This window comes from Bos indicus x Bos taurus, chromosome 19, assembly GCF_003369695.1.
Source record: "Bos indicus x Bos taurus breed Angus x Brahman F1 hybrid chromosome 19, Bos_hybrid_MaternalHap_v2.0, whole genome shotgun sequence".
NCBI lineage: Eukaryota > Metazoa > Chordata > Mammalia > Artiodactyla > Bovidae > Bos > Bos indicus x Bos taurus.
This window is the reverse complement of record NC_040094.1, coordinates 21,476,588-21,493,926: the sequence shown is the minus strand read 5'-3', so window position 1 is coordinate 21,493,926 and position 17,339 is coordinate 21,476,588. Positions and strand designations below refer to the sequence as shown.

Sequence of the window (17,339 nt, the reverse complement as noted above, 5' to 3'; positions counted from 1 at the left end):
TAGTACCCTTGACCTAGAGAAAATGTGGCTGAACCTCCTAAGACAAGGTCACAGTTCTCCAGAGAGCTAGAGAGAATTAGAGGAGGCTTAGTAATAGTCCGTGCTCTGCCTTGGTAATATTTTGGTCCACAGTGTGCACACAGAAAGGGTTAAGTAGGTTGCCTCAGGCCCCAAAGCTATTACAGGGCAGAAGAGGCCGGTGGGCTGGTGGCTGTGAACAGACTGCAGCATTTGCCTCCTTTTCTCAAGGGTCCCAGTCCCTTTCCTCAGCTCTGTCTCTCATTTTGCCTTCAGCTCAGACAGCAGTCCTGTGGTTTAGATGCGCAGAATGTTAAACACCTATGGCCCTTAGAGATGTAGCCTAGCACTCTTATCTTTTCAAGACATAGAGGCTAGGGGCCGAGAGCGGAGCCCCCATGGCCAGTCCAAGATTAGGACCAGAGGCAGGGTGCTTCCCTCACACTGCCCCCACCTCCAGGTCGTTCTCTGCTCGGCGTCCTGTGGCCTGGGAGGGGGAACGTGTTCAAGTTTCTGGGGAAAGAGATTCATCGGGTTTAGAGGGATGGCTTTGTATTTGGCATGTGATGACTGTTTAGTCTCCTCCTAATCCAGAATTCTCAGGAAAGTCATTTGCCTCTAAGCACAGGCTCTCGCTTTTAGAGCTTCTGGGTTTAGGGTCTCTGGGGGAAGCCCTGCTGCCTGTGGAGGCCCCGCACATGGCGTCAGTATGGACTCGAGACAGAGCCCTCTTCCGACCTTGGTGATGGTGGTGATAATGACGTAGCTCCTTTCATCTTGCAGAGTGCTGTTACATCGCTTACCTTATTTGGGCCTTAAAAGACCCCTGGGGAATAGGTGTTATTCTCCCCCTTTTATAGAACGGCAAAGGGAGCCACCCACCCTGGGGCTTTAGTGCTTGCCCACCTGAGTCCGGAGCTCTGCCACACCCCACTCTCTGCCCCGCTGATGGATCTCTCTTCCCACTGCCCTGTCCAGAGCCTGGCCAGCCGGCTCAAGGACAACATGGAGAAGCTGACCGAGGAACGGGATCAGCGCGCGGCGGCTGAGAACCGGGAGAAGGAGCAAAACAAGAGGCTGCAGCGGCAGCTCCGGGACACCAAGGAGGAAATGGGCGAGCTTGCCAGGAAGGAAGCCGAGGCGAGCCGCAAGAAGCATGAACTGGTAATGCCCCCCACCCACGAGGCCGCAGGCCGGCAGCCCTCTGAGAGGCTGCTAAACACACACCTCCCCACCCTGGGCTTGTGAAGGTGGGCTGCAAAAAAACCATGGTTTAGAGAATTGGAGGGATGAGAATGTGCCAAGAGGACAGATAGTCCACCAAGCCTGAGGGCAGGCCAGGGGCTAAGGAGGGTGGCACCAGCTCTGCCTCAGGTGAGGCCCGGCCCCCACAGCCCAGCCACACCAGGGCAGAGAAAGTTCTGCAGGTTCTCTGCAGCACCCACAGAGCTGCTGCTGGCCTGGAAAGATGTGAAGCCAGCCTTTTCTGGGGCAGCTGGATAAGACACCAGCCCTCCTATGGACTGCCCCCTCTCCCTTCTAGGAGATGGATCTGGAGAGTCTGGAAGCTGCTAACCAGAGCCTGCAGGCTGATCTGAAACTAGCGTTCAAGCGCATCGGGGACCTGCAAGCCGCCATTGAGGACGAGATGGAGAGCGACGAGAACGAGGACCTCATCAATAGGTGAGGGGCCTCTGGCAACTGTGGCCGGCTCGGAGGCCCTCTTGACCACCTCCAGACCAGGTAGAACAGCTGTGACCTGGGTCTCCCCACCACTGAGCTGCCTGCCCACCCTCCCCTCACTGCCAGACCCCAGCACGGACCCCCATCCGATGGCGGCTGAGGGCTGGACAGGTGGTGCCCACGTGAGAAGCCCTCCCCACGTCCTCTCCATTCCCCTTCCTGGGCCTCCCAGGACCTGGCTCTCCAGCTCTGCCTGTTCAAGATGAGTTATTCCCCCGTTTAGCTGCATTTCTGATGGCGCCTGCCCCACTCTGGGGACAGCAGAGATTTAAGGGCCGTGGTGTCTTGTTACAGTACCAGAGATTTTCTCTCATAAAACCCACCCGGGGAAAGGTTTAGGAGATTTGTGGTCTTAGGCTGAGGAGGCAGTCACGAGGCAGGCAGACCAGCGGTAGGGGTGAGTCTGGAGTAGGGGTAGGCTCTGGAGAAGCTCCTAAGGCTGCCCTGGGCAGACTCTCCTGCCCCAGGATTTGCCCCCATCCCGCGTGAAGGCTGGGACTCCATCCTGCTCCTGGGCTGTCCAGGAAGCCTGCTCCTTTGGGGCAGGGAAATAGTACCCTAGGCAACCTCCCTCTGAGCCTCCCTCTGAGCACAGCACTGTCCTACCTCCTGGTCTTAGCCAGCCAGAGCCTTGTCTTGCTGAAGAAGGAGGGGGTCCTCGGCTGAAGGGTCCACCCTGGTTTGCCCGTTGACTTTTCTGTGTTCTTTTGGCCCCCTTGCCCACCCTTTTCTTTCTGTTTCCAGTTTGCAGGACATGGTGACAAAGTATCAGAAAAGAAAGAATAAACCGTGAGGACTGGAGCGCACGCGCTCTCTGCCTCTCCTCGCGTGGTGTCTAACTGCCCCTAACCCCGGGCTCCCGCTGTGCTGCATGTCGCATGTGGACACACAATGACCTCCACTCCTCCTCCAGCTAGTCTCTCACGCTAACCGGGCTGACTCTGTCCTGGGGGAGGCAGGGCAGCAGGCCAGGGCCTGCGTCGGAGGCAGAGGGCAGGCCATGAGGGTGCTCCACCTGGGAGGCTTCTGGCCCCCACATCCTTGGTCAGCAGGATGGGGGCTCCATCAGAAAGTGGCTACCCTTGGTAGCCGCTTTCCGGCCTCTTCCTCTTGGGGGGGAAGATCTGGGTTGGATTTCTCCCCATCTGTGGGCTCCTTTGGAGCCTGACCTGCCTCAAAGAGGTGGGTGTGTTTCATTTTGAAAGGTCCGCCCCCCTACTTTTGGCAGACGGGGTAGAAGGAGAGAGGCATCTAACAGTTACTTGTTGGGAGAAAGCAAGCAACTGTGGATGATGGCGTGGCAGGCTCTGTGTGGCAGGGGGAGGGAACACAGCCAGCTGTGTTTACTGTACCCGCCGTGGGCTCCTCGGGGCAGGAGGCCCCAGGCATTGGTGCCGGAGCTGTCAGTCAGGTGGGGGGAGCCCAGTAGCCCCACCCCCTTTCCGTTTCCTTCTTTCTGGGTGGGAGCCGGACAGCAGGTGCAGATGCTTGCACCTTCAGGAGGATTAGATTGAAGTGATCCTCCGTCAGATTCAACAGGGCTGGTCTTTAGAGGTTGTTATTCCAGGGCGGCCTTGGGTTTCCACCCCTCCCCTCTCTCTTGCTGGCAGGCCGCCTCCTCTGGCCAGGATGGGCTGGCGGCAGCGCAAAGGACTCCGTGAGAGCTAATGATAAATGTAATAGTGTGTAACAGTGATAGAGGGCCGCTGGAGCCCGGTTGTCACACACAATTAATATCCCCCGCCGTTCTGTCTCCGTTTGTTTGTTCCCCCGCGATTCGGCTCCCAGTTAACTAATAGCACATGAGCCTGGACATAAATTGTATTTGACACGAGGTTTAATTCCGACCATTTAAAATTTCAACTGCCCCCTGAGCTGGCCTGGCCCTGAAGTTTGTTTACGGGCCTGATTATTTAAGGAGAAGAAGCCAAACATCCTCTATAGGCTTGAAACTGAAGAGAAGGCGAGGGCAGGCAGGCCAGCTTCTCAACTCATGCGCTGCTCTGAATGTAAGGAGGCAAATTCGTATTCTGGGCCCGTAACTGTGTGTCCCCTGTGTGTTCCAGCCCTGCCATCCTTGGGCTGTTGGAGCTTCGAGGCCTGATAAAATGCGCATTTCAGTTCACATTCTAAATTCCTGCACACATGCGCGTGCACACACACCAGTGTGCACTCATGCAGGCACACGGGGGTCTGCAGTCCTAGCCCGGTTCCTGCTGATGGTAGAGGGTGGTGTAGGGGTGGTGTGGGTCTTTCCCTCGGCAGCCCTGAGCCCGAGCTCCAAGTTATTGAGCGCGTGTGCTAAGGCGGGCGAAAAATAATGTTTCGATTTACTTAGAGATACAGTTGTTATTGCCATAACCTTAATGAAAGCAGTAAACAGCACAGTATTAAGGGAGATTTATACAGAAACGCTTTTAACATGTAGACATAGATTTTGCGATGCATACAGCACCTCCTTTCTAAAGGCAATCAATATGGTTATGAACGGTGGTGATAAATTACAGGCTCTGAAGCTGGAGAAGGAGGTTTTTTGCACGGGTGTATAAATCAGGAGGTATTGGCGTTCCATGGGGCCTGTGCACCACAGTAAATCTGCCGGGCTCAGATGGGCACAGGGCTTGCATTAACGGTTTCGGGGTTGTCTACTAAACTCCTGTTTACCCGGGGCATCAGCCAGCCTCGTCTTTGTTATAATTCTGTATTTGACGGAAGCCCATAAAATACGCCTCTTTATTCCCCTCCCCACGAGTCCTGCTGTCTCACAGTCCCCAGAACAGTGTCTGGTGGTGTGGTTTCTTCTCTGTGTGTGTGTGTGTGTGTGTGTGTGTGTGTGTGTGTACATGCCTGTGTGACTATTTATTCAAGAACATAATTCAGGAACGGGGCTGCTCCTGTTGACACAGATGAAAGGAAATTTATATCAAGGAGAAATCCTAGCGTATCCATAGCAGGGAACATGGTGAGCAGACATTTTGCAGAATTCTAGAAGCATTCTCACTCAGAAGCTGTCTTCAAGCCCTTGCTGCTTTGTGAAGAAATCTCCATGATTTCAGCATCAGAATTTGACTCCTGTGGGCTATCGAGAGGGCTCAGGTCAGCTTGGCCAGTAAAAGCCTTTGGGGAGCAAGAGCCACAGGCTACCTGAGGGAGGAAGAGGAGCTAGGAGAGACAGAGCCTTTGCCAGGGACTTCTGGGCGCCCCCCACCCCAATCTCCTGGTGCAGCTTGGATCTTGGAGCTGTGACCAGCCCCTTGGAAAATGCTGCTGCCCTGCCCTGTCCTTTCTCTGTTTCTGAAAGGCCAAGGGGAGCTTCAGGACGGATCTGGGGTACAGTCTGTAGTGCCCAGGTTGGCATTGCCATCAGCCCAGGAGACTCCAAGTTCAAGTTCACTTAAGTCATAATAAAGCCCTTCTCTTCTCCGTCCCATCACCACCAACCCTCCTTTTGCAGTGAAGTCATGGAAAGTGGGAGTAGCCGTAGCCACATGTGGGGGAACAGGCAGACAAGAACAGCAGAACAGGCCTCAGGGAGGAGGTGAAGGGCCCCTGACTCCGCTTTTGAACCAAGAGCCATTTAGCTATAATTGATGAATGGATGGTCTCCCTGTCATTCTCGGTCGGCTGAACAGCAGCTTGTCCCAGAAAGTGGGGTGGAGGTGCCTCCATGCTCCTCAGGGTCTTCTTGGTGGCTGTCACACAGTGTGGGCTGCTGGGCGGGGCAGGGTCTTTGTGAAAGGTGTGCTCTGGTCTAACCTCTCTTGTTCTCTCTGACTCACTGATGCGCATGCCGCCCTGCATCCCACCCCCCGCTGAGACAAACCTGCTGCCACTTAGTGCTCCCTCCTGGACCGTGGGTGCCTACCTTTCTGCTCCTTATCCCACAGCGAGGGGGACTCAGACGTGGACTCGGAGCTGGAGGACCGGGTCGACGGTGTCAAGTCATGGCTGTCTAAAAACAAAGGGCCTTCCAAGGCGGCTTCTGACGACGGCAGCTTGAAGAGTTCCAGGTAAGCACGTGGCCTTCGCTGAGAGCAAAGGCCACCTCATGCCCCAGGGATGGATGAGCAGTGCCTTGATCCCAAAGGGTGTGCCTCACGCCACCTGCATCTCTTTCTTGCCTGGAGGGGCCTCGGCACAGAGGATATGCACAGGAGGCCAGGTTTCTTCTTAACTCAGGGTCTGCGTCACCATTATTTTGCCTAAGGAATATTTCCTTTACCAGGCTCAGGGCTTTGGTTTGGTGTAGGTTTAACTTCATCCCTACTCATTCATTCAACAAATGTTGATCGAACTGCCTGATGGTTTGTGTCCTTGGAATCAAGACTGAAATAGGGCACAGGGAGACTCTGGATCCCACAACCCTGGACAGGGCCAGCTTTAGACCTCTGAGGTCTTGGTAGGAATAGTAGCAGAAGAGGCCTCGGTTCCCCTTGACTCCCCATCACAGCTACAGACACACTTCATTCTCTGCCTGTTCTCTTCTTCCTCTGGTCTTTTCACTTGGCCTCTGCTATGCTTTCTGCTAACACCCATCTACTGCAGAAACTGGCTCCCCTGTTGTCCAGGCCAGTCACGGTCTTCTGATGGCACAGGCAGCTAACCCAGAAATGTGGGACTCCGATTCCCATTCCTCACCTTTTGGCCAGCATGGGTCCCCTGCTCTTACCCCTCCTGCCACCCCTTCTCTGCTGACTACCCCCTCCCAACTCAGAGCCATCCTGATCCCCCAGGACACACTGTTCCACCCCCTCCGAGAGACAGCTGGTGTGCTGGGTAGAAAGAGTAATTCCTCTCTTCCCACAAGGGCTTCCCAGGTGTCTCAGTGGTAAAGAATCCACCTTCCAATGCAGGAGACGCGAGTTCGATCCCTGGGTCAGGAAGATCCCCTGGAGAAGGAAATGGCAACCCACTCCAGTATTGTTACCTGGGAAATCCCATGGACAGAGGAGCCTGGCAGGCTACAGTCCAGGGGGGTGGCAGAGAGTCCGGGGACACGACTTAGCAACTAAGCCACAACCACAATTCCTTCTCTAATGCCCCTGAGGCCCCTTGCCAAGCCCAGACCCTCACCACAAACACCCAGCCAGCCCCCCTCTAATTGGTTTAATGTATTCGGCCAAACATTTTGTTATTGCAGAAAATGCTGCCTTCCCCGCCCCACTGCCGTTCACCGCAGCGTGGCACCAGGCTCCAGGTAGTTGACAATGAAATAAATTGAACTAAACGTTTTAGAGGGGGAAAAGTGATGAAATAGAACAATAGTCTAATTTACATGACATTCTCCGTGAAGCTATTTTCACTGACGCAAATTATTTTGCTTCATTTCCTCCGACGTGCTCAGCGCCACTTTGCCAGAGCTGCTGCGAGCTCTCCTTCTTCCTCCTCCTCCTCCTCCTCCCTCCCCCGGTGTCTTTATTCTCTGGGTTTAATGCCTCTCTCTCTCTCTCATTCTCTCTCTGCTGCCCCCGAATCTATCCATGCCAGAACCGCCCTCAGCACCGCGGGGAAGGAGGGCAAGGGGGTGGAGGAGAGGCCGGCCTCAGTGCTCAGCTCGCTGAGCTACCGAAAGCGGCTCACCCTGAAGGACTCCATCGGGGGCACCGGGGACGAGGATTCGCTCTTCACCACCCTGAGCGAGCGGCCGGCCTCCCCAGAGAGGCCCCCTCGGAAGGCCCGCGGGGGCCCCAAGGAGGAGCCGGGCTCGGCCAGAAAGTCCGAGGAGCCAGACGAGGGCGGCTCGGTCCTCTCCGGCGGCGTCGGGGGCCGCACGAGCCGGCTGGAGAAGCGCTGGGGCTCAGACTTGGACCGGGCCTCGGCCGTCTCAGCGCCGGTCAGCCGGGCCTCCTCGGCCACCCGGCGCGGCTCCGGCGGCGAGGACGGGGTGCGCTCCTCCTTGAGCTTCTCGCTGTCGGGCTCCCCCAGTTCCCGTCGCAGCACCTCCCGGCTCGACAGCCTATCGGTGACCCTCAGCCCTTCCTTAGGCCGGGCCTCACTCCTCGGCCGGGAGAGCCCCGATTCCCGCCTGTCCCTGGGCCGGAGCTGCCTGGACGACTGGGACGATGGAGCCAGCGTGGCCTTGAGCGAGGCACACTCGCAGTACAGCCACCCGTCGTCTCTGGCCCGCAGTCTGTCGGTGCCACCCCGGCCTCGCGCCTCCGCCTCCTCCACCCCGGAGGAGCCTCTGGGCTCCAGCGTCCGCCCGGTCAGCCGCCGCTCCTACCTGGACCCAGACCTGGAGGCCGCCATCAACGAGGTCCTGAGCTACAAACCCACCCCGTTCCACCGGAGCAGCCTGGAGCCGGACTCTGAGGAGGATGACCGGAAGAGCATCCAGAGCACCCGCAGCGCCCAGCTGGACCCTCCAGAGCGAGCCACCAGCATTCGCCGCTCCGCCTCGGCCGCAGACGTGTCTCGGTCCCGCGGCAGCCGGAAGAGCCGGAGCAAGAGGAGGAGTAGCTCCAGCTCCAGCTCCAGCTCCGAAGATTCCTCGGAGCACAGGCAGCGGAAGAAGGGGCGCTCTCGGAAGAGCAAGAAGAAGGCCAAATCGAGACGGAAGAGAACGGAGTCCTCCTCCTCCTCCTCCACCTCCTCCTCCTCCTCGTCCAGCGGCTCTACCATCTCGGGCCACAGCCGCTCGAGCGTGAAGAAGGGCCCGGCTGCGGAGGATGAGGAGGCCGGGCAGGGGCGCCGGCAGTCCCGGAAGGAGGAGAAGAAGCGCAAGAAGGAGGTGGACAGCCTGATGATGCGGTACCTGTACAGGCCCGAGAGCGACTAGTGCAGTAGGTGGCACCCGGCACGGAGTGCAGAGCATGGCGTGTGCCACTCGGTGTGAACTAACGTGCTCCCGGCCCACTCGCCACCACTCGGGCCCCTCCTGCGTTCCTCTCCAGCAAGCCTGGCCTCGCAGAGCCTCCTGGCTCCCTCAGAGAGCAGAGGCTGGCTGAGCTAGTCAGTCGTTCTGAGCCCAACGAGGAACTCTCTGGTGACGTCAAGTCACAACTCCCACTTAGCAAGCCCTTACCCTGGGCCAGGGACCACCCCCCTAAGATACTTGCCGTATTTTATTCACTTAATCCTCACACTAACCCCAAAACAAAGATCCGATCACGAGCCCATTTTCTAGGAAAAGAAGGTGAGGTTCAGGTGGGTTAAGTCGTTTGCCAAGGTTACTGAGCTGGAAAGTGATGTTGCCAGGATCTGAATGAAATCTCTTCAGCTCACCTTTAACCACTCCTCTGTATGACCCAAGGCAGATCACATGAGCGTAATATGTACTGTATGGGCCTAGCAGCATACATGCAGAGCTTTTGCCCATAGCCCTGAAAGGCTGGGCCCGGGAAAGGGCTGGAACTGACCCCCCGATGTGAGTTGATGCATCAGTGGCCATCAGCAATTAAGGGGCCTTTTGCTCAGCTCTCCCTCTGCCCTGCAATGTCATCTTCCCCTCTGGCATGGATCTTGAGGCTCAGAGTGCAAGGCTTACAGCACCCACAGCACCACACCCTGCAGCAGACCTGGAGATGCCTGACTCTCTCCCCACCCCTCCCACCTGAAGCCCACACATGGGCGTCACCTCATCTTAGCTCATCTTGTAAAGTTTTAATGAATAGAAATTAGCAGCTGTTGAGTGACAGCCCCCTCCTGGCTCTCCTGCCTCTCCCAGCCTTCTCCCTGTGGGAAGGAAGATCAAGCTGTTAGACCCTTTATGCCCACACCCCCACCTCCGAAAAAAGGCAAAGACTGACTCACTGGAATACCATTGTTGCCACTCTCCCTGGTGGGTGGTGACATTTGGATCACCCTGCTTATATGAAGCTGTTTTTGGCATGGTACCCTCCCAGGGCAAGCTTGCTGCTTCCCAGGAGGTATGACTCTAGAGCATAGCCCCCCTGGGGCACGGGCAGTGTTTCCTTGATGCATGAACTAACACACACGTGTTGCATGGTTGTGGGCCTCTTATGCAGTGGAGCTGCTGAGCAAGCACACGGACTTGGGCTGATTTCTACCAAAAGGGACCAGTTTCGTTTTAAGGAATGGAGCCTGTGAAAGTGAATGTTACTTGCAGCTGCTTGGAGATGGTGATGGGATGGGTTTGGGGAGACAGCATGGGGGAGGTGGAACCTGAACCCAGACCAGGCTCATGGCCAACTCAGATTCTGTGGGCCCTGAGTTGCTCCAGAACCAAGCCCTTGGACTTAGACCTGCTCTGTGGCTTCCCGCATGTGCCAGATGGTTGCAGGATGCTCTGGGAGGAGCAGGAAGCATCTCAGTTGTTCTAGGGAGCTGCTGTCAGCACCGCAGTGAGAAAAGGCAAGGATCATGATATTGTGACCATCACAGCTTTCCACTCAACCACCCTGCTAAATGCCCTACTGCCCCAGGGCAGGAAGTCAGCTGATGGGCTATGAGGGGAGGTTTGGGAAGCAGAGCGTGCCAGGCCCTTCTGAGCACTGCACTAATACCTGAAGAGGGAGACACGGGCCTAGCCAGGACATCCCACACTGCCCAGCAGCTGGTGGACTGCAGACCCCAGTGACTCAGTCCGTCATCACCGTTGACCCAGCAAGAACAAAAACACATACAACCTGTTTCTTCCTTCAGCCACCAGCACAGCCCTTTTTGTCCACCAGGAACACAGGAGTAGTCCTGAAACCCTACACACCACCACCTCCAACAAGGGTTGGATTCACTGCGGGGAGAGTGGGCACCAAGCCAGAAGCTAACCAACCAATACAGAGCTGGCAAGAGAAGGGCTGGGGGAGAGAGGACCTAGTTGGACTCGGGGAACTGGCTTTGGGCAAATAAACTGTGAAGAGTTGGGGCAGGGGCTGAGTGGCTTAGCTTCCCACCTGGCGATGGGGACCTTCGAGAATTCTGAACAGGAAAGCATCCCAGCAAAGGGTGGGGGAGGGGACCGCCACCCTGGGCTCGCCCAGCAGGAATTAGCTTGTGCACCAAATCATCTGTGACAGCATGGAGCAGGAAACACTGGCTTGTGGGAAGGAAAGCGTTTGAAACCATTTGGTTAAAATGTTCAAATTGCAGCCCTGACTCTGCCCTGGGGAAGGGGGCTAGCTACCTGCTGTTGGTCACAGCTGTGGCTGCAGAAGCCACAAAGGAAACTGGCTAAGGAGCATCCAAGGTGGGAGCAGGGGAGAGAGGGGCCTGGCATGTACCCCTCCCGGCTGCCTCTGCCACTGCGCCCAGCATCTGGATGGAATGGTGTTGAAACCCAGCTGTCATTCATCCAGGTGTCTGCCTGGCAGGCACAGGAATGTGGAAGTGGGGGCTGCAGCTCCAGTCTGAGGAGACATGTGAGGAAGGAAAGGAGCACCCCACTTTCGTCTGGGTCCCAGCCCTGGCATCTACCTCACCCCTTCCTTTGCCCTTAAAATAACCCTGCTGTCTTTCCACAAAGCCAGTTCCTTCCTTTGCCCAACAGCAGACCTTAGCCTTGAGTTCCCAGAAGTTCTGTCTAAAAAAAAAGAAAAAAAGAAAGAAAATAAAACCAGGCTCCCACTAATTCAGAATTCAAACAATCCAAAAGCTAAAACGACCCCAATTTTTCCCATGTTGCACAGTCCTCGTTGAGCTTTATAATTTTGTCCCTGAGACACCCCAGAGTCCTTAAGTGCCTGTGGCCCATCCAAGTAAGACTCATTTATGTTCAGTCTAGTTTGTATTAAATGTGTTTTGTGCTATTCTGATTCCTTTAAAAATGGTAATTCATTCATGAGACATACGATAACTATTAACCAGGCTGCCCCATTCCTGAACCATTTTGCATAATTGAACATGTATTCTATCAGGCTCTTCCTGCTCCCCAGGGGCAGAGAGAGAGAGAGAGACCGACCTATACACACCCCCGGGCTCTCACCCAGGCCAGTGGGGAGAACGCAGGTTTCTTCTTGTTTTCTCCTCAGGTCACCGGTCTGGTGACAAGGTGGAGTCCTCAAGAGGCTCTGAGGCCTAAGGTCCCAGGTTCAGATTTACATACTGGCTGTGTGACCTTGGGCAAGCTGCTTGTCTCTTTGAACCAGCTTCCTCATGACGTTTTACGTGGTAAAGAATAAGCACATCCAGCCTGTCTGGGACAGTGTCTCACATACAGGAAATACCCAGCCATCAAATCCTTTCCTCACCACCGTTGGAAAAGCTGAGAATGTGGTTCTTTCTTGGAGAACGCTCTTTCCTCCTGTTTTGGTTTAGAGATACAAGATCTCAGACAGGTTTAGTAAACAAGGGCCTTCCTCAGATCCGTAAATCAGAATGGGAGGCATTGAAATCACAGGATTCCTGTTTATCCTAGCAGAAGCTCTCTAGGATCTGGAAGCACGGGCCCACTGAGGCAGGGCACTGGTAGGGGTGGAGCCATCTTGGGCTGCATTTTCTCCAGCAGTGCTGAAATTACAGTTCAGAAGCGAAGGTGGGAGGGGCAGGGAAGGGTGCTCTAAGGCTTTGGAAAAGATAAAAAAGAGAAGGTGACTAGAAGTGGAAGAGAGATCCCATCCATGCTGGACACCATGAGTCTGCTCCATCCAGGGAGAAATGCTTCATACCTTGGTCGGGGAGGGAGTGCAAGGCTCCCAGTGGCCTGATGAAGACTATGGGGTTGGATTGTGGTATCAAGACAGGGATGACTTTGCCACCCTCAAACAGAGGTCTTGCCAGCTCCTACATCCTCAGTCTCCATTCCTTGTGAGTAGATGGTGTCATGGTCAAAGATAGAAATTCTCACCATCCTCAGAAAAATCTGATCAGGAGGCAGGGTTGTGATCTGGGAGTATTCAATAGGGAAAGCCTCTCCTTAGAAGGAATCTTTTGGGGAGTAACCTTTACTAAGACAGGTTGTAGTCCTGTAATCACCAGATCTCCAGTCTCCAAGTCAATGCAATCCATACACTGCCTGTAGCAGAATCTTCCAGAGAGGGAGCTGAAAATGCAGAATTCCTGGGTTTCACCCAAGAGCTAGCAAATGAGAACTTCTTGGGGAAAGAACACGGGATCCGCAGCCAATTCTTATGCACGTTCAAGTTCGAGACCCACCGCTCTTCAGCATTGCTTTCTTCAGAGTTGTAGAAAGTTCTCAGAATCAAAGAGATGTCCTTCCTCCTACTACTCTGAGTATCTTCTGGGGAAACCAGGGAATCTCACTTCTATTTCTCAATTTGTGGCTTTGGGGAATGCTGTGACAAGGTTGGGGGTGGGGCTTCCTTTGGACCAAAGGCCTTGGTGCTGAAGGTAAAAGCGCCCCTCCTCTTATCTCGTTTCTCTCTCCCTGCAGCCCCACCAGCTACTGGAAGTCCCTTGCCCCTGACCGTTCAGACGATGAGCACGACCTTCTCGACGGCACCTCCAGGCCCCGATACTCCCACAACTATCTGAGTGACAGTGACACAGAGGCCAAGCAGACAGAGACCAACGCATAGCCCAGGGGAGTGGTGTGGACCCCTCCCACCCACCGCCTCCTGCTGCCACGGGCGCCTGTCTCGTGGGGCACGGGTCTCCCCCATCCGACTGCGGATCTGCACGGGAAACCCCTGACCCTCTTCGGTCTGGGGGCTTCCCAGGCTGTGGGTATCTGACATCTCCACGTGGAAGAGTGGAGGGAAGAGCAATTCTGAAAAGAGAACTTTCTGCTCCTGCCTTGGGCCACCGTGGGTGGCAGGTGGCTTGGCACCACACGGAGCCAGCAGGTTGACCTCCATGTCAGCGCCCCGCTCAGGGACGGTGGACAGATTGCCTACTGGGACATTCTCGGGTTGCTGGGTCCGTGGGGTGGAGTCTGGGGCAGGAAACAGCAATTCCTTCCCCCTTGGCTTGGGGCGAGGGCTTTCTCTTCTCAGTGCCTGCTGTCTATTTACTTTTTTTAATTTAAATACCCAACCTCTCCATCGCAGCTGTATCCCTGAGAGTGGGAGGGGGGCTGCCGCGGCAGCTGGCCCGCCTCCCCACACCGGGAACGACTAGAGGAATCCCAGCTTCATCTTTACTCTTCAGAGAGCAGGCCTTTCTCTGTGCAGCTGGAGAGACTGGTGAGCAGAGCTGGGTCCAGCTTCTTAAGAGTCTGAGTGGGGAGGGACTCTCAGGTGCTTCTGGGTTCAAGCTGAGCAAGCCTACACAGACAGGGGTGTGGACGTACCAGCAGGAACTTCCAGCCCCCACCCCCCTTCGTCTCATCCGTGTGTTATGTGCAATGACCTATTTAAGAGTAAACCCGCTCCACCTACGCCAATTCGGGGCTTATCCAAGCACTGCCTCCCTCCCCCTCAGTCCAGGTTGCCTGGATCACAAGCTCAACTGGAGAGGGAAGGCCTTGGGTGGAGGGCTTGTGACTGAAAAAAACTGAAGATGGAGGCTTTGGTCAGTACTAAGGTGTGTTAGACACAAGTCCTCACCCTGAGACCTGAGCCTGAGTCATTTTTCTTCTTCTAATCGCCCTGCCCACACACACTTATCCCAGACATGACAACCTGGGGACTGACAGTCCCAGCTCCCCCCCACACACAAAGATCATCCCACCAGCACCTCCAGACTTGGGGGCCCAAGGGCAGTGCCTGGCGCCGCTCCCATCTGTCCTCCTCTTCTCTCCTGCAACTGGTGTGTACTCATTGGGCTGTGCTCTCCTCCCCATTTACCTGATGTATGGAAATAAACGTCCTTTTTCTCCTGGCACTGCCAGTTTTCCTTCCTGTTCCTTCAGGCTCAGTAAAGTCTAGGGTCAGCACATGGGAGCAGAGCAAGGCTGCTGCTGAGGACCGGGGGGAGTCACCCTGGCCTCTGACTCGCTGCCATGTCAGACCAGTGCCACTCAGAGAGCTTTGGCAGGTCATCTGGAGCAGGCAGAGGCAGTGGGTGAGAGAACCGGTCAAGAAAGACATAAACCTCCCTTCTGTTTTAAAAGCCCAAGGATTGTAATTCAGGTTGGCAGAGCCGTCCAGGTCTTGTCCTACCCTGGCCTCCACTTGGGAATGTTGAGGTTACTCTGATTGTTAAATCTTGCCAATTACAGAAATCCTGTCTTCCTTTTTAAGGATGCAAACGTTTATTAGATCTTTTTAAAGCTTTTTTATTTTTGGCTGTGCTGGGTCTTTGTTGCTATGCTCGGGCTTTCTCTAGTTGTGGCGAGTGGCGGCTAGCTCCTTTCCAGTCGGTGTGCTCAGGCTTCTCATTGCAGTGGCTTCTGTTGTTTCAGAGCATGGGTTCTAGAGCACATAGGCTTAGTTCCCCCACAGCATGTAGAATCATTCCAGACCACGGATCGAACTGTGTCCCCTGCATTGGCAGGCAGATTCTAACCACTGGACTACCAGGGAGGTTCCAAAGATGACTTTCTGATCAATACTTGGCAGAACTCTCTCTGACCTCCAATCCCATGGGCCATAGGGCAACTTGAATAGGCTGGGTGTGCTGGCTTCTCCACCCTGCTCAATCCCTGCCTGCATGTCCCAATCCACACTTGGTTCTCTTCCTGACAGCTGAAAGACAGCTCATGCAAAAGGACAAGAAACAAATGACCCTCCTCCTTCTCTACCTCTTGTAATATGACCAGTTATAATCCCTGCATGCATATTTACAGCTGGTCAATCAGGCTCTCCTGGTTTGGACAAGTAGGCAAGAAAGGATATCAGACAGGCCTACTGCTGATGTCAGGCATCTAGAAATGGGCAAGAAAGGGAAAGGGGGGGAAAAGTCATCCCCAAAATGAATGGGAATGAAGTGTGATGTGGCTCTATCTTGAATGAAAGAAACTGCCCTGAAGGTTGAATACAGAAGGCAGTAGAAGTGAAGTTACTGGGTTGTCTTTTTAACTGCTGACTCTTCATGTTCAGTTCTGTCATTCACATCTTTTACTCCTGCGTTCAGCTAGCTTGGTGCATTTTTTCTTCCAAGGAACTAGTGTGACAAAAGTCGACCTACAGGCAAGATCCCAACTCTGCTCACCTACGCTGACTTGGGCCTCTGATTAATTATTGAGAGAAAGTCCCAGCATCAACCTCTGATAGCCTGGCCTGGGGCAGAGGGATCTGTTCAAGTCAAAAAAATATGTATTATTCATCTGCTCATTCATTCAACAGTCAAATATTTCATCACTGCCTGGCTGTCATCTGGATACTGTTCTAAATGCTGGGGTGGGATGAGGTCCTGCCTGCATGAAGTGGATATTCTAGTAGAGGAGTTAGACACAGAAAATATGTACCACACCTCCTAATATGTACAAGCTTTGGGTGAGTACGATAAAGCAACTGCCCACAATGCAGGAGACCTGGGTTCAATCCCTGAGTCAGGAAGATCTCCTGGAGAAGGAAATGGCAGCCCACTTCAGTACTCTTGCCTGGAAAATCCTATGGATGGAGGAGCCTGGTAGACTACAATCCATGGGATTGCAAAGAGTCAGACACGAGTGAGCGACTTCACTTTCCTTTTCCTTTTGGGTGAGTAGAAAGGAGTAAAACATAGTGTTTGTCCTCCAGGGACTCATGGATTAGGGCTAGGGCAGACCCTTTGGAAATAATTACATGAGACAGAAAAGGACAAAGAAGTTGTTTTGGGCATGTTATAAGAGAGAGGAGGGTCTGTCACTGAGAGAGGAGGGTCAGGAACTGGGAAGGCTTCTAAAAGGAGCTGGTATTTTGAGCTGGTACTTGAATAAAGGATTGTACTTCCCAAGTGGCATGAGTGGTAAAGAACCTGCCCACCAATGCAGGGGTTGTAAAAGATGCAGGTTCGATCCCTGGGTCAGGAAGATCCCCTGGAGGAGGGCACAGCACCCCACTCCAGTATTCTTGCCTGGAGAATCCCATGGACACAGGAGCCTGGCAGGCTACAGTCCATAGAGTCGCAAGGAGTTGGACACAACTAAAGCAACTTGGCTCACACGCACTCACGCACTTCTGCAGATAGATATTGCTGTACAGGTGTGCTAGGAAGAAAGAACTTAAGCAAAGGCCCTGAGGCAGGGAATGCTAGGTGGTGATGGGGAACTCCACAGGGTGTCCAGGGAAGCTGGACATCACCTCACATGACCAACACTTTGAGATGCAGCAAAGCATCTTGGCCAGTGTGCTGGGCTCCAGACTAGGAAGGGGGCAATGCCCTCCACACCAAACTCCCTAGGGGAGCCCCAGGAGCTGCAAGGCCATCAAAGTCCATCTTCATTCGGGATATGCCTTCTAAGCTCTCTAAGCTCCTGCCCCAACCTGTACACTCATGGTCGCCTTGGTCCCTAAGATGTAAGTGATTCCCACAAAACAGACAGCAAATCTGTCCCTGTGCCAGGCTCAAAGCCGCCTCGCTAGATCCTCCTCTGTAATCTCAGACCACCGGGACCGCTCTGACTCCTGGATAAGAGGCATGGGGGCGCCCAAAGCCCTTTGAGGCTCCCCATGGTGCCCAGTCTGTGCGCAGAGAAAACAGCAGCACGTGGTGATTCCCCAACCACCTCCTTTTGTCCTGTGTCCTCTTGGCAGACCTCCCCGTTGTCCTTCCCCCAGGCCCCGCCCCCATGCCTGGTGGCACAGACACTTAGCGATTTGCTCCTTAATTGTCCCCCAGCTAGGCTGCGCAGATGCCGC

The 17,339-nt window shown here is 54.6% G+C and overlaps 2 protein-coding genes across 15 annotated transcripts in view; both read left to right on the top strand.

The window, feature by feature from the left end:
* Positions 1–14,439, top strand: part of MYO18A (myosin XVIIIA) — a 101,173-nt gene extending 86,734 nt beyond the window's left edge. For 5 of the 14 annotated variants that reach the window (XM_027518755.1, XM_027518752.1, XM_027518751.1 and 2 more), the window contains 6 exons: positions 997–1,182; positions 1,562–1,701; positions 2,506–2,550; positions 5,649–5,771; positions 7,249–8,543; positions 13,049–14,097. In XM_027518755.1, coding sequence (XP_027374556.1) covers positions 997–1,182; positions 1,562–1,701; positions 2,506–2,550; positions 5,649–5,771; positions 7,249–8,539 — 1,785 coding nt within the window. In that variant the 3' untranslated portion in view covers positions 8,540–8,543; positions 13,049–14,097. Of the gene's footprint in view, positions 1–996; positions 1,183–1,561; positions 1,762–2,505; positions 2,551–5,648; positions 5,772–7,248; positions 8,544–13,048 lie in introns of those variants that run through there. The other 9 variants (XM_027518757.1, XM_027518760.1, XM_027518762.1 and 6 more) reach the window with 7 other exon arrangements.
* TIAF1 (TGFB1-induced anti-apoptotic factor 1) lies at positions 13,643–14,439 on the top strand (the record flags this gene model as incomplete). Its single annotated transcript, XM_027517748.1, is given in 3 exon segments — positions 13,643–13,829; positions 13,832–13,974; positions 13,976–14,439. Coding segments are annotated over 3 exon segments (468 nt in total), but the record flags the coding sequence as incomplete, so codon positions are not given.
* Positions 14,440–17,339: the final 2,900 nt, after the last annotated feature.